The sequence below is a fragment of the Falco cherrug genome, chromosome 3 (assembly GCF_023634085.1).
Source record: "Falco cherrug isolate bFalChe1 chromosome 3, bFalChe1.pri, whole genome shotgun sequence".
Taxonomy (NCBI): domain Eukaryota; kingdom Metazoa; phylum Chordata; class Aves; order Falconiformes; family Falconidae; genus Falco; species Falco cherrug.
The window spans coordinates 108467404-108488944 of NC_073699.1; the positions used below are offsets into that span (position 1 = coordinate 108467404).

Sequence of the window (21541 nt, forward strand, 5' to 3'; positions counted from 1 at the left end):
TGTCCTGTGACAAAGTGAAAGCTGGTACTTTATTCCTACCTTCCTGTCTTTAAATAAGTTAGCAACACCTTTGAAAATCACCTTCTAAAGTCACATTTCAGACTTGCAAAATAGCAGCCATCGGGATTTTGGATCACCATGGTGACTGAGTGGGTGCTGTCTGGTCATTAACTAGTCTTTAACAATACATTTAAAAATTGCATGTAATTCCAGTAGTAGTAGTAGGAACATGATCACTGTGGAGACCTAAGAACATGAAGCAATTCACTCGGATGCTGTAAGACACTATAAATAGAGCAGTAAAGCTAAAAATGCTGGAGCTTTTGTATTGTCTTGGCTTGAAGCTCTGAAATTGAGCTTATGATGGCAAGATGCTTCAGCTACAGAAGCCCCACGTATTTCTTATAAATTACGAATCTGGTATATAATCAGTCACTATTGGTCTCCCAAGTTTGTTTCACTTTATTTAGGTCTCTGTGCTATGCGATACAATTGGTTCTGCCGCAGACTGGCTGGTAATTAACTAACATCAGTGTCAAAAGGAAACGATTGCCTGGGTTGGGTAGGGTTGGGTTGGGTATGTGCTGTGGTTGCAGCAAAGACGCAGGCGGCTTATATTCCAATTATAAAGTAAGCCGTGAATTTTTCAGAATGTTAAATGACTGGATGGCATTTGAAAGGAAGATAAATGGATGCAGGCCTCTGTGAGTAACTGCCCTGAGCTGCTCTGTGTGCGAGATCCTGTCTTTAAAAATAAAAAAATCTAGCATTAACACGCAAGCTCCATTGCTCTACCTTCCTTGCTAGACACCCTTGCAAGCCGTGCGTACCTGCCCAGGGCAGGTTGGCTGAAGGTATGCCGTTGTGTAGGAAATCTGGGACAAGTCCGTAATATTTCTGATCTGACTGCATCTTCTTTTTCTTGGTCAGAAGGTGGAACTTCATACGTCACTAATTTTTGATTGGCTTTTTCTTCCACCATTTTCCCTAGTATTCGCATACAAGGTTTTAGTTAAGCATTGGAGTTGACGCTTATCCAGTTATACGTGAGAATGCTCCTATTTGAGCACAAATACTGTGTTAAGAATAAAAGCTGTGAATAATAAAACCTTTAGACCTTAAGTATCTGGTTTGATTTTTTACTTTTTGTTCAGAAATACATCCATCAAAACTTTATCATTCCCCTTAGCTAAAAAGCAGTAAGAATATTTTTATGAAACAATGTATTTTTGATTTTCAGGCACTCTCTTCCTGAAGATGCAGGGAGCTATTTTAATGAGGAAACAAGAATTCTGGAAGTCCCAGTGACAATACTGATTGCAGATAAAGTTAGTGATTTTAATTATGCTGGTTATCAGACTGAAAATAGATGAAATAATTTTAGTGAATATTCATTTAGTGATACCTAATCTTAGATTACTTCTTTACTATTATCGTAGGACTTCAACAAGCGAAAGGTGCTTAAAGTGATAATACAGGTTTGGTGGTTTCTTCTGGTCAGCATGTTTACAGTGTAGAAAGGTACATCCTTTCTCATTAGCGCTCATCTATTCCCCAGTAGCTTATTTCGTACCAGAGAGTGATTAGATACCATAGCACAATCTTTGTATTCTGATGTGTACTGCAGGTGCAGCATATTCTTACAGTTTACATTTTCCTGAAGATGCAGGTGTGATTCCATTCTAGCGTGTGGAATTTGAGATACAGATTTATTTATTTTTTTAATTTTACTTATCAAAGAGATGTTTCCTACTGCTTATTTTTGGAAAACAAGGAGGCCTAGATAGATATTTACATTTGTTATGTAGACATGTTACACATGTTATTGTCAAGGACTAGAGTAGAATAACTTTTTGCTGTTATCTTTTCAGATGACAATTCACTTAAATCCTGCCCTTACAGATGGATTTTTTTATCCTGTGCTCTTGCATTTGTTTCAGGCTAAAAAAGTTAATTTTACTGTCCATGCAATTGTTACTACTTCTGATTTGGAAATCAGTCCATCACAAATAAATTTTGGATTCTGTACGATCCATGAAGCTGTGCAGGCAAATGTCAGGATAACAAACAAATCTATATTGCCGCAAGAGTTTGGATTTGTGGGGCTTCCAGAGGTACGTAGTTATCCCACACACACCTCTTCTTGTATCCAAATACATGTAATTGTTATGAAACCGTGTTTCAATGTGAATGTAAATAAATCACCATTGGTTCTTGCAAACCCATGGAAATACCTCTGCCTCAGCACTGTGGAAGCACGCAGACTAGTTCTGGTACTGCTTTGTGTAAATTTCATCTTACTATACCCTAAGCATTTTCCAAGCAGTATGAACACCTTTGAGGAGCCATTACAGTTCTCACCTACGTAACGTCATTAGGCTGACTTTATCCTATTAGGATACCTGGTCTTTCCAACAATACCTGGTGCACTTGTCTTTCAGACTCACAGGTCACTTACACTACTAAATACACCAGGCTTAGGGATGTCGCTGTGGCTGAGGCTGAGGAATATCGCACAATTTGCATCCAAGCACCTAAGCACTTTGTAAAGCAGGATGGCCATGGCCAAACTGTGTGTTGGGAGCCATCCCCTGACCCAAGCCTAGGTGTTTCTGACTTTTTTTACTGTAAATTGACATGGAAGCTAAATTAATCGCAGGAGCTGCCAGTTTCGTGTGGGCTAGGTCTACTGATGTTTTAGATTTTTTTCCCCCAAAAGTTAGCTGTTCAAGCTTCATAACAGCATGATGATTGCAGTGTGAAATGGTTTGGCATATTGGAATCAGAGCTAGAGGAACCTGACATTTAATTAAGCGTTCTCCCTCTCTCTGCCATTTTAGGGATTAAAATCAAGGAGATAGCTAAAAGAAATGTATATCTTCAGCTTCATTAAATCTTTACTTCACAGTATGTCTTTCATGATTAGCTTAAAATGTGATGGGGAGACATTCGTGAATGATCATCAACTCAAACACAAACCAGTGTACATTTGTAGATATTGAACTGGTACTTGTTGCTGTGGTATCTGCACACCATAGAGGAATCAGCTCTTCAAAGACACAGGGAGAACTGTTGAGATTTTCATCATATTTCATTCATTTGGCTATGAAGAGTAAATAAACATCATTAGGGAATGGTGATTACCATAGATGGTAAGAAACTGGAGAAGAGATTCCGCTGAAGCCTGAGTTAATGGATTTAATGCCTTTCAAGTTACGTTGAGATGAGAAATCTGCACGTCAGTCAGACGCTAGTCACTAACTCAGATGAAAGCTTCGCACTAGAAGGTTTCTGTTCCTCTGACATTTGTAGATTTAATAACAACATTTTCTTACCTTGCCAGTAATGTCTTGTTTTAATTTATTAACGATTTGATAATTTAGCTAATAATTTCTTATTTTACCCACAATAATTTCTGATCCTGCCATTCTGAAGTTTGTTGAAATTCAGCCCAGTGATGGATTTGGAATACTTCTTCCCCTTGAAAGCCTGACGTTGGACATAATCTTTAAAGCTAACAAGGCCAAAGAGTACAGCTTTGAACTAACCTGCAAGTCAGAGATTAATAGGTATGTTAAGAAACCGGTAGGTAATCTAGAAGTCTAAATCACACTGGATTTCCACTGGTAAGCTAGTTCCGAAATTAAATCCCTGCCTGCTTTGAAGAGGAAAGGCTAGGATAAAAATGTGAGGCAGGTAAGGATTCTCCAGTTGACAAGAGTTGCTCAGTGCTTCTTAGTTTCATCCTTTGTTTACATCTGTCTTTACTGAGATGGCTTTTCCTGAAATTTATCCTTGTCACTTATCCAAGCTGCAGGCTTGCCCCAGGTCACTTCACTTGCTGTGCCCTGCTTGCTTTTTCAGCTGAATTGCCGAAGGAATCTTTTTTGTAAAAATGTTTCATACGTTAAGCTAATGCTACTAAAATAATGATGGCATAAACTTTGATTTGACTGGATGTATTTCCAGAAGTTCACAGAGGAAGAATTCAAGCAGGGACTCTAGCCAATTGTGCATTAAAAATAGATAGTATTATTGTTCATCTTTAGGCAAAATTCCCATTGCAAGCTTGAAATTCTGCTTAAATAGGGACTACAGGATTAGTTCCCTATTTTCCGGGCTGATTAAGAGACTATTTTATGCTGAGACAATTTATCATGTGTTTATTTTTAGACAATTCAAGCTGTCATGCAAAGCAGTTGGAGTCCACCCACCTCTTGAATTGTCTCATTCCTTAGTTCGCTTTGCTGCAACAGCTTTAAATGGTGTGTCTACAGCAACACTGTATGTGATGAACTCCCGTGTGAGCGTCAACCCCTTTACTCATGCTGTCCCCAGAACTGGCAACGGGGAAGTTGCCCCGGTTGGACCCGCTTCATTTGAATTCTGTGTGCCAGAAGACTGTCCAGTGACAATTGCACCTTCTGTTGGAACTGTGTTGCCTGGGAAGGTAAATTCACTTTAAACCTCGAGGGTTCTGCCAAATCTTTTGATCATCTACATCCTCACAAATGCTGTCACTTGTAAATGAAGCTGAAAACAGAAATTATTATTAGAGTAGATGGAATATTTTGTAATTTTGATAATTTAGCTAATACTTTCTTATTTTACCCGCAATAATTTCTGATCCTGCCATTTTGAAGTTTGTTGAAATTCAACCCAATGGTGGATTTGGAATACTTCTTCCCCTTGAAAGTCTGACGTTGGACATAATCTTTTAAGCTAACAAGGCAAAAGACAATTTTTACAATATTTTGTAATGTTTGAACCAATGTTTTAAATCAAACACGTGAGGGGTTAACCATCACACCTGGCTAATGCTTTATGGGAATTTTCACCCTGAATGTTCTTTCCCCACTGTTGTCATTGTGATTTATTTGAAGAGTGTTTAAATATCAAAAACACTGGTCGTGTAAAACCAGCGCACTGTAACATAGCAGAGTTCCAAAAAAGCTCCAACTGACCTTGGGATCGTCTTACTCACTTGGCAAAACAATTGTATTTTATTCGTTAATTTTTTTGCTCTCATGTGTCTGCTGCTATTGAGCTTTGTAGGTGTCATGCAAGTATGAGGGCTGAATTTTTGCCTATCGCTCTTGTGTATGCTCTCGCACTCCCAGAAAAGCTTGATTCAAGTGTCCTTCAGACCAACATTGTCAGATCAGCTAATCAGAGAAGAGGCAGTTCGGAGGCTTTGCAGAGCAGCTGCGATGGGGGCAGAAATACAAGTAAGGAATGCTAAGAACTAGCACATGCTGTTGGTCTGTTACTTCCAGATATTTGTTTCTCTGGATGGTATTTTTATCATAAAATTATTTGCATATTAATGAGGCCCAAACTCATGATCCCTGTAAGACCTGCCTATAAAAGACAAGAGTATGAAGGTACTGTTGTGCTTAATGTGTAGTCTCCTTGCTGAACAATAATTTAATTTCTTGCTAACAATTTCAAAAGGATCCCTAGCAGATTTTCTTGCAAATGCTAACTGCAGGTACTCTTAAAAAAAAGAAAAGTTCCTACACCTCATGCCAATTTACAGCATACGTGAACTTTATATGCAGAGCTGTGGGTCAGTTAATTTATGTGAGCACTTACGGGTGTCTTTAATTATGAGATAAATAGGTACATTTCCTATAAGAGATACAGTCTTTTACTCATGTGCTTCAGTAGTGGAACTCTTAAGGTGGGGTAAATATGTCCATTTCAACTTAATTTTACATTATTAGAAATATATGTAATAACTACTGTTGTCTGTGGCTTGTAACCATAATTGTACTGCTGTTACCTTGTTTTGTGCACTCCATAAACTCTTAGGATCTGTTTCCTTGGGCCAGGGCCTGTGTATTTGTAAATTGATGTCTTGATTGGATTACACCCTCAGTGTATAATGCCTCTCTGTGTGTATTTGCAGAAAAGGAAGAAAGATGAAAAGAAAGAGGGGAAGAAATTAAGCATTTCCATTACCCGGCGGCAGTCTTCCAGACAGCTTGTAAGGGATGAGGGCAGTAAATACCTGACTTCTCTAAACAGTTCTGAACAGCCAAAATCTGAAGAGTTAAAGCCTGAGTAAGTCGACAAACGCACCTTGTACTATGTGGACAACATTCTCTTTATAAGTAGTTCGATAAATCTACTAAAACCTATAGGCAGACGAGCAAGCACACTGTAGAGAAGAAATAGCTTTCGCTGTATTGCAAAGGCTGTTTCCAAAATTAGGACTGCTTTTAAGCCACACAGCTGTACCCTCTCATGTAAGGCACAGAATCCCTTTATGCATCAGACGGATTGAAGACTTCAAAGAATATATCAGAAAGCCTGAGATGTGGCTCTGTGGGTATGTGGCTGAGCAAACAAGGGTATTATTTTGAAGGGCAACTAGAAAGCTCAACTCAGTTACCAAAGGGGATTACTACGCATACACCTTGTCTGAAGAGGTCTAGCAGAGCTGAATCATGCCAGACAGAAGCCATCTGATGGCCCATATCAGTGGGTGTGGGTTGATATTTTTTTCCCTTTTTTGAGGGCTTATGCAGTCTGTCAATATTAGTCATGGTCATCTTCAGTCCTGGAAATGTGCATTTTAAATAGTCCTTTTACAGGACGTGTACCTCAGTGAGAACTAACATTGGTAGCATGTGCAGTCTACAGATTTAGATACTTAGATGCAAAATCTGATACTTGAGGTCCCACATTTAGCATATAATTCAACTTTTTAGAACCATGCTTCTGCCTTATCTGAGGAATTTAGAAGTGTTTGGAAGTAAATATATGTTTAAACATCAGGCATTTGGCTGTACTGGATGCTAGATATTTTTTAACTAAAATCCCAAGTTCACTGCAATCCATTAATTTTAATTTTTAAATACTTCCAGTACATGTCATAAAAATAAAATTTATATTTTAAAACTCCCATTATGAAGTGTTGCTTGGCATATTGCATTAGAGAAATGTGATCATGTCTTCACACATCATTGAAATGATGTAGAAGTACGGGAAGACACTGGAATACCTAATGTATTCAACATAAGGAAATCGTATTGAGGATTTTGCAGTGTTTCATATAACTTCTATTATCTGGATTTATTATTTTTATTCTCTTTTGGTGAGAAAATCAGACTACTTAGTAGGGTGAGTCCATGACTGTGCACCAAGACAGTCACTTAGTTTCACTGTTCCATCTTGAATGTGTGCCTAAGAAACAGTAAACACAAATAGCTCAGTAGATATTTATTTGCCTTTTTTTCTTTTCTTGCTCTCTCACTTACTGAGATGATTCTTATTCCTGGATTTTCTAGTTCTGATGCTTATATGGCAGCCCAGGCCTCCCTGATGAGGAATTTCAGTGGGAAGTTTGAAAAATACATCATACCGTGCTTTGTTGCAAGTGGACGTATCGATGAAACGAAAGGCCCTGAAAACTTAAGCTGCAGGTATTTGCAATTCATGATAGTTCAGAAATTTGAGGGGGAAATGGTGGGCATGTTAATTTAGTCATTTGGGGAGGAAAATGTTTTTTTGATCTTAATTATTTCGTAGGTCACTGGTAGAAACTCATGCTTACAACCCACTAGTTGGATAAGAATCAAACACGTTAATATCAAAGCAGCCTGAAGAGTAATTTTATGAAAAACTTAAGCCAGATGTAGTTCATCTTTCTGCTTGGGCATACAGAACGTCAAGTCAGCCATCAGAAGTTACTTATTGTTTTGTAATACCAATGTATTGATACCCTGTGATACAGAGTAAGAACAGATTTCTGACAATAGTTTTTATTTTTGTATGATCCAAGAGCAAATATCCTTTTACTATCTCTCTAGCCCTTACAACACTTTGTATTTGGAGTTGCACTGTCCAGCTGTAGCGCCATCTGTTGTGGTCACTTCAGATAATGGAAAAAACCCAGTCAATTTTGGTGATGTTGCAGTAGGTATGAAATTTTAATTCAAGCTTTGATTTCTTTTGTCTGATGTTAATTTCTTCTCAGCACAGATTTGTGTGTTTGCTTTTACATTGTTCAGTTGATTTGCAAATGCCAGTATAGAAATTAGTCCTGGGACAGGTACTTAGGTGGAAAATTAGGAGCCTGTCTGGCCAGCTGAGGCATGTAAAAAAGCAGACTTGGTTCCAAAACATGGCATCGGAAGCTCTACAAGTGACTGTCCAAATCTGAAAGTATTTTGGAGGGTGTTGACTAGAGTACTAGCCATGGAAATGGGGTGAATGTTTGGCCCAGGTAGAAGCATAGGTAAAAAGGAGGAAAGGTAGTGCATGAGTGAGCATCATCACTTTTTGAAATGTTTTTATTCTTGTCAGGCCACCGAACATTTAAGCGAATTACAATACAAAATATCTCCCCAGAGAAGCTGGAAGTATCCTTGTTTGGAACATGTAAGTTCATTTGCCATTCATCTTCTGTTTAATTGGACTCTCTTATCTGTAGGAGGAACTGTTTGACACTAAAATAAGTAGGAGGCAGCACACTTCAGACTTAACACACATCTTTCAGAGTGAGGCAGCAGGTGACATGAAGAATATATTGGACGAGCCCAGGTGACCTACTGGAAAGCTAATTCCATTCCACCCTTTTCACTGGAAATAATTCTGCTTAGAGCCAAACTTGAGAAGCACTTAACCACTCTCTAAAGAGTGCCAGGTACTGATGGCAAAGCTGTAGCTTCAAAACAGGATGATGTACATGTGAAGCAGCACAACTCCTCTTTTTTGCACACTGAATCTCTGAATTCCTGAATACCTTGTAAGAAGAGGCTGCTACGCTGGCTTGTCTGGGTTAAACTGGGGGGGATAATGTAGGAAAAGGCATGTCCCTGGCTCTTAGGGTGTTAATGAGCCGGTCCAGGCAAAACCTGAAAATAAAATTATGTGGCGATCTTATTAGCTGGAAAAGAGTCTTGCAACTATATAAATTCTGTGGGGAAAAAAAAAAAATTAGTTCTTCTTTTCTCTGAGTTAGGTGTTGATCTCTGAAAAAGCTTATAGATGGTTAGTTTATACATATTTGGTCTGAACAATACTTAAAACCTGTCCTTATATCTCTTTCCCCAGTCTTTGTTTATAAACTCTTTTTTCCTTAAGCTGCACTATTTTAGCTGGGATTCTCAGTTCTGAATCCCAATGGTCCCTTCCTGTTGGTCAGACCAGTTGAGATGCTTGAGCCAGGTGAAAATAAGGCCCTCATCATCTCTTTTTGTCCAAATGAGAGTAAATGGGTGAGTAAGAGATACAACATTAATGGGGAAAAAGAAGAGGGACAGAGAGATGTAACGGGCTGTGCAATAGACACCTGTTGCTGACTGGGATGAGGCTGTAGAATAGCAAGAGAAGCTTGGTTGCCTGTGCATAGCCTTTCCCGATGTTTGGATCTTTGTGCACTAAATCCAGAAGTTCTGTAGTGTCACCCCGTTGGTGTGAGGGGGGTGGGTGGAGGGTGGGGGCTGTTTTCCTTCCGCAGAAGGGCTGACACAGGAATCCCCTTGGCAGTTTTTTGAAACGCTGGATGTCGGGACGACAAAAACCAATCTAACCCTCGGTATCACGGGTCATGGGGTGATGCCATCGACGGTTTGCTCTGTGGAAGAAGTACTCCATATGGGCTATGTCGTAGCCAGAGAGAAGGTGACTTCCACATTCAAGGTAAATCCCTCGATGCTGACCCAGGAAGCCCATTTTTGTAAGGAAGTTCTGTAGTTTCTAGTCCAGCAGAATGTAAGGCTGGGTGGCAAACTGCAGGCAAAAGAACGTCGCTTCAAAAGCGTGTGGTGCCGAGAGGGTTTCAGGCCAAAGGTAACAAAGCTGTGCCGGGAGGATCTTGTTGGCTACTTCTGTCCTGCCTGCAGCCTCTATAGAAAAACAGAGATCTGGCACCTTTGTAATGGAAAATGAGAGATGCTCGGTGTGGTGATCTCCACAGATCTAGTCAGTATGAAAGGGGTGTGAAGTCAGACATGGCTTTGCTTTTACCACGGTTAGAAACATTTGCCCTCTTTCTTTATTCTGCCCGTGACTGCTGTCACAGCTGAGGCTGCGCAGCATGCACACAAAGCAGTGACAAAGGTACCTGGGTGAAATGCAGAACTGCTGCTACAAAGAGCACGTGAGGGTCTGCCGTGGTCCGGTCTGGGGCAGTTTAACTCCAATTCACTCATTCAGGTACTGCACATTCCCCCAGACTTGGAAACAGGTCAAGATCTAAGCATAATTTTTCTCCTCTCAGATTTTGGCTTTAAGTATGTCAGTAACCAAAATACATTACATGATGCAAGATTTTTAAAAGGAGTCTGGTCCCTGTTGCTGGGGGCCGGGGGCTGACAGGGCATGTTGTGGGTGGCAATAGCGCATGCTTTCAGTGGCATCTGGGTACATAGTGCAGCAATGCAGCAAAATCAATTCAGCCAGTTCACAAACCATGGATCCTACAGGCTTGAGAATCGTTTTTCTTAATGAAAATGACGTTGTGTGAATGAATGTCATCAGATACAGAACACTTCCACGCTGAGCCTGCGATACTCCATACAACTGGATTCGCTCTCATCAACGAGGGACAAAGATCAGCAGAGCCTTCCATCCTTTATCACGTCCTCTTTGCAAAGAACAGAGTTTGTTGGTAAACTTTTTTTTTTCTTTTTTTCTTTTGTTTAAGACTTAGGAAGTATAAAGCAGAATTACTTTGTCCTGTTAGAGCTACACAGTTGCCAAAACCTGGGGTATCACATCACTGAAATTTAAGATTTTGTTTCCCTGGTAGGAGCCATACCGATTCTTTCAATATGACTAGCTGTAAATTTATGCAGCCTCAGCAAATATCCACCAGCAAGGAGATACTAGTATTTGAATCTGAATAAGCCCACACAGTAATAGCATATTAAAGATGAAATTTAGGGATGTCCACCTCTGTAAAAACATATTAGAATATAGGAGGGGTTTGGTGATGCTTCCTCAGTTCCTCTAGAGGTGAATGCATTAAACCGATAGATGGATTTCTCTGATGTTTCTAAACCCCTGTTTTGCTGCAGAACCAGGTATCGGGTCTTATTTACTTGCTGCTTCACCAAAAATTAAATGGGTTTAAATACATGAGGAAGTAAAACAGACCTGTCCTCCTTTCTTATTTGTATCCTCATTTTTATTTACCAGGAACACAGAACTATAATGGCTTAAGTGTGTTCAGCATCTTTCCAACAGAAGGAGAAATTGTTTCTGGGAAGAGTCAGGATTTTACAGTTACTTTCAGTCCTGATCATGAAAGTCTGTACTATTCTGACCGTCTCAAGGTTGTGCTCTTTGGCAAGGTGAGACGTCAAGATACCTGGATTATGAAACCAAAGTCTAAGAATGACTTATAGTAACTTTTATCAGCATGGGTCTTGGTAGGAGTTTCGAATAATTATATCTAGTGGACAGCATTTGTAGGCAGAAATACTACCTGTATTAGATTAACTGAGGTAGGCAGGAGATGGCAGGTTCACTTTCTTTTTTCAGGTTTTAAATATTCAGTTATTAATTCATAACAGTAGCGACTTGGGATTCAGTCCGCGTCCTGCCCAGCTGTCCGCACGGTGTCAGTGGGAGGTGATGGGAGCTGCCACGTACCGAGCACAGCTCCGGCTGGGTTCTCTGCAGGTAGCATTTAATGGCAGCGGAGAGCAGAGCTATCCCTGCACAATGCAAACTGACAGGTGCACTGAGTACCAGGCGCTGCTTCTGCGGTCACTCAGCATGAGGAAAGTGGTTTCCATCTGCAGAGCAGCAGTTGAGCTTAGATGGAGCCCAAGTCAGGATACGCAGGCTGGCAGCGCAGCAGGGGCTTCGTGCCCTGTTCCAAAGGAGACCCAGCAAAGGTTAATGAAGAGTGCCAGCTAATGACCATCAGCAGGCACTGCAAAGGCGGAGCAGAGACTGGTAGGGAGCAAATAAGAACCGTTTCTCTCCTTGCAAGCTTTGTCTCCCCAGTTATCTTTGGAACTGGGGTTAAGAATGCAAATGGGAATACACTGAAGAGGAATGGAAACTGGTCCTGGTTCACAGACTTTAGCTGAGTTCGGCGGCAGATAATTTTACCTCTTTTAGGGGCTTTAGTATAAATTGTCCAGTCCCCTCCCTGCCCAAGAACAAAAGGTTGTTTCATACAGAAGTGCCTGTGGGTGGGCAAGGGGCAGGTGCGGGATTTTGGCAGTAGAGTACAGGGCCTCTCGGCAAGAGGCGGGAGATGTAATAGTTTCTATGCGATGGATGCTGTTGTGTCGGTACCCCAGTTACACCGGGACTTAAGCTGTAACCTGCATTTGAAGCGTTTGTCTCACACAGGAAACAGCCCATGTGATCCAGCTAAAGGGCGCAGCAAGAGAGCATCCCATGTTTGTGGAGGGGGGGGTTCCACTAGATGTGCCCGTGGAGTCCTTGGCTGTAGTGTCACCTGTGTCATCGCAGGAAGCGCTAAAAGGAGGTAATATGTTACCACCTGCACCCTCCTACAAAGCAGTGGGTGATAAGACACAGGCCTGTTCCTCATCCTTTAAGAAAAAGTAAATTAAAGATTACTTTTCCAGAATCGGAACAAATAATAGCATGGCATAGCCTGTATCTGTAACACACAAAAAATGCAGGAAGCTTTATCTTTATGGAAAGGTTTTCTCTTAATTGTAATGCAGTTCTATCTTAATGACGATCTTCTGTCTTTGCAATGTACCTTGCAAGAAATGGTTGTGATTTAATATTGCTACAAGGTATGAAGAGGTGTTTGCTTTCTGCCACTTCTCTGACTTGTACTGAATGTTTATAGAATTATGTCATATATAATAACACATCCTGGACTCTCCTGATTGTGCTGTTACGAAACAGACACGATTTGGGGGGCTTGAGTTTATTCTCCCTTAACTTTCTTGGACTTGATCTGTTTTCAGAGACCATATATAAACAACTCCTAGCTCCTGAGCTATAAATAAATCCAAGCATGTACCACACACAAGTAGAAGTGTAATACACACAATGTATGTGCCATGGGGCTAGAAAACAAACATGAAACTTGATAAACAATTAACAATTGCAGTTTGCAACTGCAAATTATGCAAAACCTCCTCTTGCTTAATTCTTCACTAACTCTTTAAGGAGGATCTCCTTATCTATGCCAGCTGATGACTTTGCCACAACATCATTTTGTTTTGAACCATCCTGGTGTGATTTATGCTTGTTCCAAACTGGTAACCGCTCAGTTTTGACTGTCTCAAAGTTTACTTGATTCATATTTGTTTAGAGCCAAAGGAACCAGTGAAGTCCATTCTCCTCATTCTGGAGTACATTGAGGGAGAGAGTCCTCCGGTGCCAGCAAGGGCAGAACTGAAAGTTGGAGCTATACAGACAGCTCGGTTTGCATCTAAGAAGGTAAAGAAAATAAAAAGGGTGGTTTTATGTCAGGTGCCGTAAGGAATACTGACAGTGTACAAATGGTTACTGGTTCTTTCTTTCAAAAAATCAGTCTATAAATGAAAAAATACAGTTTTCAGGATTTCTGATAAACTTTACATTATAAAAGCACCGATGTTTGAAAAGAAAAGATTATTTTTTCAGGAGCTAATACGAGGATTTTGCATTATCATATGAAGTCAGCAACAAAATTAATTTAGCAGTTTGCTTCCCTAATTCTGAAATCTGGGCGTTTGAGCACAGGACTGAATTACAGGTCTGCCCCTGTTATTTCAGTACAGTATTTCGTCCCAACTTGACAGAGCAAACAGGATGGCCCCTTGCAGTTTCAAAGGGCAGAAGCGATTTGGCAAGCGACGGGCCCACATACAGCATCTGGGCAAGGCAGTGAGGAACAGTCATTGTGCTGCAGGAGCAGACCGGGCTGTAACGAGGGGTTTGTGTGTCTCTCGCAGCCCGTGGAGTTCAGTTTGGACAGCCTGCCTCTCCTGCAGCAGCAGGGGTTCACCCTCGGCGCTGGGAAGGGAACGGTTGAGCGCGGACAAGTAAAATGCATCGATGTTTCTTGGGTGCCACCTGCCGACTTCGAGGTAAGTCACAGTCGCTACAGCACTTTGCAGCTGAAACCGGGAGCGTGTGGCAGCTGCTTGCACCGACTGGTAGGAGCGGTACAAAAGCTGATCTCTACCGTGTCAGCCACATGTAGCTACCAAAGGGAGGGGTATAGGCTGGTATAAACACCGGTGGGAGAATAAAAGCCAGAAACGGTATGTTTGATTTGGAGGCTTGCTACACCTCACCATTCGTCTGCGTGATGAAAAGAACAAGAATTTCGCTCGCATCTTACAGAACGTAGAATGACTTCTGACAGGTCATGGCATTATATAGCACCAAAAAGCCAAAGTGCTGCTGCTGGTAACTAAAATAACACTGATTTTTTTAATGTCCCCAGTGCAAGAAAGCCCGCAGTCCTGCTGACACAGAACTAAGTTTACAGGGTTCATTTTGCCACAGTGTTCACATTTCTTTCAGCTGTGGGCTGCCTTTCCATTGGTGTGTTCCTGGAAGTCAGTGGGGCGTTTTTGATTTTCCACTTCATGAACGGCTTTATGAACCCTGTTTCCCTGGCTACTTCTGCCTTTTTGTATTGCACAGTCTAGGTGGGAGGTCCAAACATCTCTACAGGGCTGTGATTGCCCTTCCTGATTCATCTTCTTGGGCATTCATGGAGACTGAAAGAATTTACTCCCCTGCTTTTTGTTGTGAGCTGTGTGTGGGATGGTGGAATGAGTAGCTTGTTCCAGAATTAAAAGATTGCTGCTGTCATGTGCAGAAAGAAGGCAGTAGAGTTCCTGGGATGATTTCTCAGGTTGCCATCGTGCCTCTTGGTAACCACTGGTTGTTACACAAGATTTAACACTAACTGATGGCTAACAGGATCCACTTCTTCCCCAACCCTCACTGCAGCGCACTCCACTGCTGCTGTACCCAGCTGTCATGGTTGTGATGTGGTGACGATATCTATAGCACTCTAGGGATAGAATGCTTAGTCATTGTTACTTTACTTACTGCAGTATGAGCCTTGCATGGAAATACAGAGCCAACACAGTGGGAAGAGAGGTAATCTATAGCCGTAACTGGTCTGTCTTACAACAGAGACATAAAATACATAATTTAGAACTTGATCAACTAACTTGTTCTATGTACACAAAAAAAAGGTTGGTTTTACGTGTGCGTTTTCTTGTAGGCCGATGACCCTCTGCTTGTGACAGCCCTCCTGACCTTGAAAGGTGACGTTAAGGAATCTTACCGGATCCTCTTGATGGCAAAAGTTTTGTCTGCATATGCTCCCACTAAGTGAGGGAACCAGGCTACACGGAAAGATTAGGCTTGTGTTACTGGGAGATCACTGGTTCTCGGTTGAAACACATAAATATTTTGAAGTTGTTGCAAATATGCGAGGGGAGCAGGTAACATGTAATATTTCTGGGGGTTCCCCCACAAAATTCTATGTAAACTCTGGTTCCACTAGTTTCATTTTCAAGCGGACTCTGTGGCAGTAATCTTGTGGTGGAAGAATTAATGAGGGGCCCAAGTAGATCCATCTGGTTAATCACAGTGTCTCCCGAAGGTGGGCATTCCCTCAGCATGAATATCTTTTTTACATCTACATGGGTGAGTTTCAAACAATGTACCTGTCTCCAATTTGAGATGCATTTTCATGGATTCAGAAGATCCTTAACTTTTCCCCTCTGAGGACCAGAATAAAGCTTCTTATTCTAGTTTCCTCCAAAACGTTTGGGCGGTTGTTTTTACAACACACTATGAAATCTTCCTGATGACGCATGGTCAAGGAGGAAATAGTGATCATGCTGTCCACTGCATGGCTGGATAGAGTTAAACATTTGCCTTATGTCATGGCTGTACAGGAACTTTGTATCTCTACATTTGCTTTCCTCTCAGTTCTGACTAAAAGTACATTTCTTCCTGTTACCGGGGTGGCTGGAGCGCCCTGCAGGTGTAACTTTTGCCAGGAAGGAGTAACTAGTTCAGGGAAAAGTCCAGAGGAACTACACTGTGGAGAGCCAAGGGACCAGGAAGTAAGCAGACATCTAAGAACATAGCTAACCTTTTAAATATTGTATCACACTCTGTCTGTGGCAAAACTCCCTCACCACCACTCCGAAGGTGTGTTGCTGTTTGCCCCTGTGTAGCTGTTAAAATGGCTTATTTAGATTGTGTAGTGGGAAGATAGAAACAGACCATTTGGAAGTATCCCTAAGGTAAAAATGTGACAAGCTACTGCAGGAAAAAGGAGTAAGGCAACTGTCACAAGAAATACTTTAACTAGTATCCCCCTTTTATAGAGGAAGCTTGTATAACAGATGGAGTGGAGTTCCTTGTTTTCCCAAAGGCAGTGTGTTTGATTCGTTCTCATTGAATAACACCGGGTCGAGTGGCTGCGGTTACTGAACCCTTCAGTCTAAAGACCTACAGATACTGAAGCAATGAACAAGTCACCATGGGAGGAGGCAGGAGCTGGGGGGGAGGTGGCAGTGCTAGCCAGAGACAGCTCTGCCTCCCTAAGAGAGGCGCCGAGTATTTCTGCTGGCACAGCTGGGGTGGTCGGGTTGAGGTTGAGGACAATGAGGTTTGTGTGCTGATTCTCTTACAGTCCTTGCAGCCCTAAAAGGGAGATGAAATATCGCTACATAATAGGAAACCTGCAAATAGTACTGCACAGCTGACAGTCACCTCATGATAGGGAAGCTTGCAGAAAGCAGGGAAGGGCACGGCACGTTGGAGTGGAAGGTTTATTTCAGGCAGTTAATTTGAGGGCACCCATTATGTGAGGGTCCCTTGGATTTCACTCTTGAAAACTGAAAAGTAATGGCTGAGAGCAAATTAGTCTCCAGACTCTCATAACCATATAATATGCTGAAAATAAGTGTAAAATTGTCTACCAGGAAACAACACCCCTGTCTTAGGGATTTTCCACTTCATAGAGGTCAGGTACTGTGAAAAAGCATCCAAAGGATTAAAAAAGGTAAAGAAGTTTAAAGAATACATGTAAAGAATGTGACAATGTTGAAAAAATGCAGAGGTTGCTTCCAAGAGCAAGAAGGCAGTTTAGTAAGTGGGAAGAAGGTGTATATATGCAAGGACCGGCTGGTCCAGCCGAGAGTAACGCTGGCTCTGACGGACTCGTAACAGCATTAGAGAGCTCTGGATGTGCCCGCTCAGGTGTAGAAGCTGGAGGGTCAAGCACACAGCATCATATTGGCGTGTTCAGGGAGTTAAGCTGGTTATAAAGATCAGCCGCCATTGACCGCCTGAAGTCATTGTCTGCACCGAATGGTTTCAAAGGCAGGCAAAGGGTGGAACCCGTCGTTAACTGCATTCTTTGGACTTGATCTTGACAATCTATAGGAATGATTTCACAGACTTGAAGTAAGTGTAAGGTTCTGGGTGTCACAGTTCAAAGTTTCTATACTCCAAGCTAGACATGTGTTCATTCTCTCCAAGGGGAGTGTGGAACCATGATAGTAAGAAGAGGCTGTTGTTTCTGGGGTACTGAAAATAAAGAAAACTATGCCTGCACTATAGCAGCTGACGTTCGGTAAAGCACTTGCAGAAATCTGAATGTTTTTTACTCTTTTTCATAAGAGGAAAGCCTGTTACTTTATCTCAGGCCTCAAAACTAATCATATCTGACTCCTTGGGGGCATAATGGCTGATCCGTGCAGGACTGGGTTTTCCTTTCTTATGGGATTGGATTGGTTCCTTTGGCACACATAGTTCAGCATGCCCAGCTCTTGCGTGAAGCAATACTTGGGCAATGAGAGAGACAAGCTGATGTGAAAGGGAAAATTATCTGATGTGGGAAAGCAGATCCATTGTAAAACTTAACACAGACGTGCAGGCTATGCTTCTTCACCTGGAACACAACTACAACTTGAAAAGTGGAAGTACGGTTACTTTTTCTGCAGAATGTAGCCCTTGGATGTTCCAGGGTCATTCGAATGAGAATTGCCCCATTTCACCAAGGGCAGATAGAAAGCAGTGGGATCTTTTCCAGAAAGAAACAATGAATCCTCTTACCTATTTGCTGTGATTCTTGGGCTTGATCTAGCATTTAATTTAAGTTTGCCAGTCTATAGCAGAGTGAAGTAAACAAGTTTCCCTTAATAGATACCGGACAGAGCTTGTTTCTTTGATATAAGCTGACTAAAGTGGAAAAGTCAGTGCCTAAACCCTGTGACAGTTGTATTCCATTTCACCACTGCGACTCTCCACTTGCCTAAAACCTCTTGCTTGTGTGTGTGTATGATGAGTGAGCAGCCAAGGATACCCTAAGAGATCTGACTTCTGAAACAGAAATAACTAAAATAATTTCATGCAATTAACATACTTGCTTTTGCTATATTTTTAATTGGTGCCGAGCCTCTTTAGAATCTTCACAATGCAAATTTGCAGGGATCCGAGGTGCACACTGTCAGTCTACTGAAAATTTAGGAGTTCTACGGGGATGCTCCTACCTAAACAATTCTTATGTATGACATATACAAAAATAGCTTCTTGATCTTTCCCAGTACAGGAAACAGAAAATTGACTGGGATGACTGACTACTGGAAACAATTCTCCTGCTAATTTAGACACACCAAGATAAACTAGAAATAGTGTGTTTGTAGGTAATTCCTCGAGGACAGACCTGAGCGCGCTATTGCATATTCTACTTGCATGGCTTAAGTTCACAACTACCAGAAGAAGCTCAACACAGCAGCTATAGCCTTCATGCAAGTTAATCTCTCGAAAAAGCAAAAAATCCTGTTCAATACTGTGCTTCCAAAGCAGGTTATCCACAATCACAGCACATGTGGTATGGAAATTGCCAGGAGATTCTAAACATGTAATCTGATAGTTCTGTTCCCATATTACAGGACTCCAGAAGGGATGGAGGCCATATTGTGAGGATAATATGAACAATGTAACCCCAAAAGTATATCCAAGTTTCCCAGAAGCTAGTTTTCTGTTCCTGTAACTGCGCTTCTGAACAGTGTGCTTTCAGACTGCGTTTTGCAACTGCAGTCACTGGGGTTGCTGGACAGAAACTCTTGTGCTTTCAGATTTGGAGCTAAATGCAAACGTACACTTGGCTTTGATCCGGTTCTAGTTTAATAAGAAAGCAACTCATATCTGTGTATGCTCTTTTTATCCTTAAAAGCTATATCTAGCTCATTTCTAAAACAGAAAGGAAATGAGACAATAAGTACTAGTGTCATACACATCTTGTTAATATACGTTCTGCTTATTTAGTGACTTCAGAGATTGCTTCACACTTAACAACTGCGGCTTTTCCTAAATGAGCAATGGTCCCATGACCCTGAGCAGTCCTGTAGGAAAATACTTTAGTCAGTATGCCACATGCCACTACGGAGCCTGGCGGAGCAAAAGGAACAAATGCCATCTATCGAACCCGGTACTTCCCAGCTGTCCGTCATTGCTCCCAATGGCGTGATGGCCCCCATGTTGTGGGGATGGGACCCTGGCTGGATGCCAGGTGCCCACCAAAGCTGCTCAATCCCTCCCCTCCTCAGTTGGGCAGGGGAGAGAAAATGTAATGAAAGGCTTGTGGGTCGAGATAAGGACCAGGAAATCACTTTGTAATTACCATCACAGGCAAAACAGGCTCAATTTGGGGAAAAAATAATGTATTGCCAATCAAATTGGAATAGGATAATGAAAAATAAACCCAAAATTCTAAAAGACCTTTCCCCAACACCTCCTTTCTTCCCAGGCTTAACTTTACTCCTGAGAGAGGTGCAGGGGGACAGGGCGTGGGGGTTGCAGTCTGTTCGTCACACATTGTCTTCCTGCTCCTTCCTCCTCATGCTCTTCCCCTGCCCCAGCCTGGGGTCCCTCTCACAGGAGATAGTTCTCCATGAACTTCTCCAGCTGAGCCCTTCCCATGGGCTGCAGTTCTTCATGCGCTGCCCCAGCGAGGGTCCCTCCCATGGGGTGCAGCCCCTCAGGCACAGCCGGCTCCAGCCTGGGTCCTCACGGGGTCCCCAGCCCTGCCCCAGCCCAGGCTCCTCTCCCCACAGGGCCACAGGTCCTGCCAGGTGCTGCTCCAGCACAGGCTGCCCACGGGTCACAGCCGCCTTCGGGCATGCCCTGCCCCAGCACGGGGTCCTCCATGGGACGCACATGGGGATCTGCTCCACCATTAAGCCCCATGGGCTGAGGGGCACAGCCTGCCTCACCATGGTCTTCATCACAGGCTGCCGGAGAATCTCTGCTCCGGTGCCTGGAGCATCTCCTGCCCTCTGCACTGACCCGGGGGGCTGCAGGGCGGTTCCTCTCACATACCCTCACTCCCTTTGGCGCACTTGTACAGGGTTTTTTCCCCCTTGAATAAGTTATCCCAGAGGCGCTACCACCGTCACTGTTGGGCTTGGCCTTGGCCCGCGGCGGGTCCATCTCGGAGCCAGCTGGCGCTGGCCCTGCCAGACATGGGGGGAGCTTCTAGCAGTTTCTCACAGAGGCCACCCCTGTAGCCCCCCACTTCCACAACCTTGCCACGCAAACCCAACTGGAACTTATCCATGCTTCTTATAGATGAAACCTCTAACAACACAAGTCCAAATATGCTCTCTTGTGTTGCCTTAAAATCTAAAAAAAAAACCCCACCCCAAGCATCCTTGTATTTTGTCCCATTCTCATTACTAGAGCGGCTTTTATAGATGCACCCCCATATGCACCTCTGAGTCTATCGGGGACATCAGCCGGTACCTCAAAATGCCATTTCTTTAGTTGATCTTCGCCTTTCTTCTCCAGTTGAAATCTCACTAATCCATTAATTAGCTCCCCTGCTGTGCAGCCCTAGATACCTGTCTGTTGCTCACCCAGCATCATGATCACCCAGCTATCATCATCTCTTAACACCTTTCTTTGCCACCTAACTGACCTCTGCCATGTCAGTCCTTCCTTGAAGGCACCTTCTGCTCTGAAGCAGGACTAGTCCTCGCCCCTTCGCAGGGTGGGTCGGGCTGACCTCTGGCACACGGCTTGTTCTTCAACTGGTAGTGAGTCCCAACTACTGAGAGGGCTTGGAGCTTCTCGGCACCAGGGGCTATATGCAATCCCGTTAAATAGCCAGGCGTCCCCTGGGAAGCTGCCACGTAGGGCTGGGCGGGATCGCTGTAACAGCCAGTATAACCACAGCCATGGGACTTCTCTCCCTGGAGTTTCTAGCGAAGAGCATCAGCACCAGGGTTTGAGGTAACCGTAGAGCAACGTGCAGGTATTTTAACCGAATTTCTGAATTTGAAATGTGGGATGGAGTTAAATTATTTTGGAGCAATGTGATCTCCAGAGAGCACTCAATGCCTTCGCAGTCACATTTCACGCGTTTTAACAGGACTATTTTTAAAAAGGGAAACGATCCGCTTTTCCAAACCTTTGTCTCGGCTGTTTTGCATCCCTGGTTTCTCACTCCTTTCACATCCCCCCCTCAAACCCCGAGGCTGCACGGGCGCAGGGTGCGCGGCCGCGGCTGCCAGAGGTCACGCCAGGCAGGGCCCGCGGAGAGCCGCACTCCCGC

General features: G+C 42.8%; 1 protein-coding gene across 2 annotated transcripts in view; it reads left to right on the top strand.

Annotated features, from left to right (window-relative positions):
- Positions 1-15732, top strand: part of CFAP74 (cilia and flagella associated protein 74) — a 92332-nt gene extending 76600 nt beyond the window's left edge. For both annotated transcript variants that reach the window (XM_055704514.1, XM_055704515.1), the window contains 17 exons: positions 1241-1328; positions 1941-2114; positions 3436-3569; positions 4174-4450; positions 5121-5228; positions 5912-6066; positions 7296-7430; positions 7818-7927; positions 8314-8369; positions 9108-9227; positions 9499-9651; positions 10492-10621; positions 11152-11306; positions 12322-12460; positions 13268-13395; positions 13893-14027; positions 15185-15732. In XM_055704514.1, the coding sequence (XP_055560489.1) occupies positions 1241-1328; positions 1941-2114; positions 3436-3569; positions 4174-4450; positions 5121-5228; positions 5912-6066; positions 7296-7430; positions 7818-7927; positions 8314-8369; positions 9108-9227; positions 9499-9651; positions 10492-10621; positions 11152-11306; positions 12322-12460; positions 13268-13395; positions 13893-14027; positions 15185-15298 (2311 nt within the window). In that variant the 3' untranslated portion in view covers positions 15299-15732. The remainder of the gene's footprint in view (positions 1-1240; positions 1329-1940; positions 2115-3435; positions 3570-4173; positions 4451-5120; positions 5229-5911; positions 6067-7295; positions 7431-7817; positions 7928-8313; positions 8370-9107; positions 9228-9498; positions 9652-10491; positions 10622-11151; positions 11307-12321; positions 12461-13267; positions 13396-13892; positions 14028-15184) is intronic.
- Positions 15733-21541: the final 5809 nt, after the last annotated feature.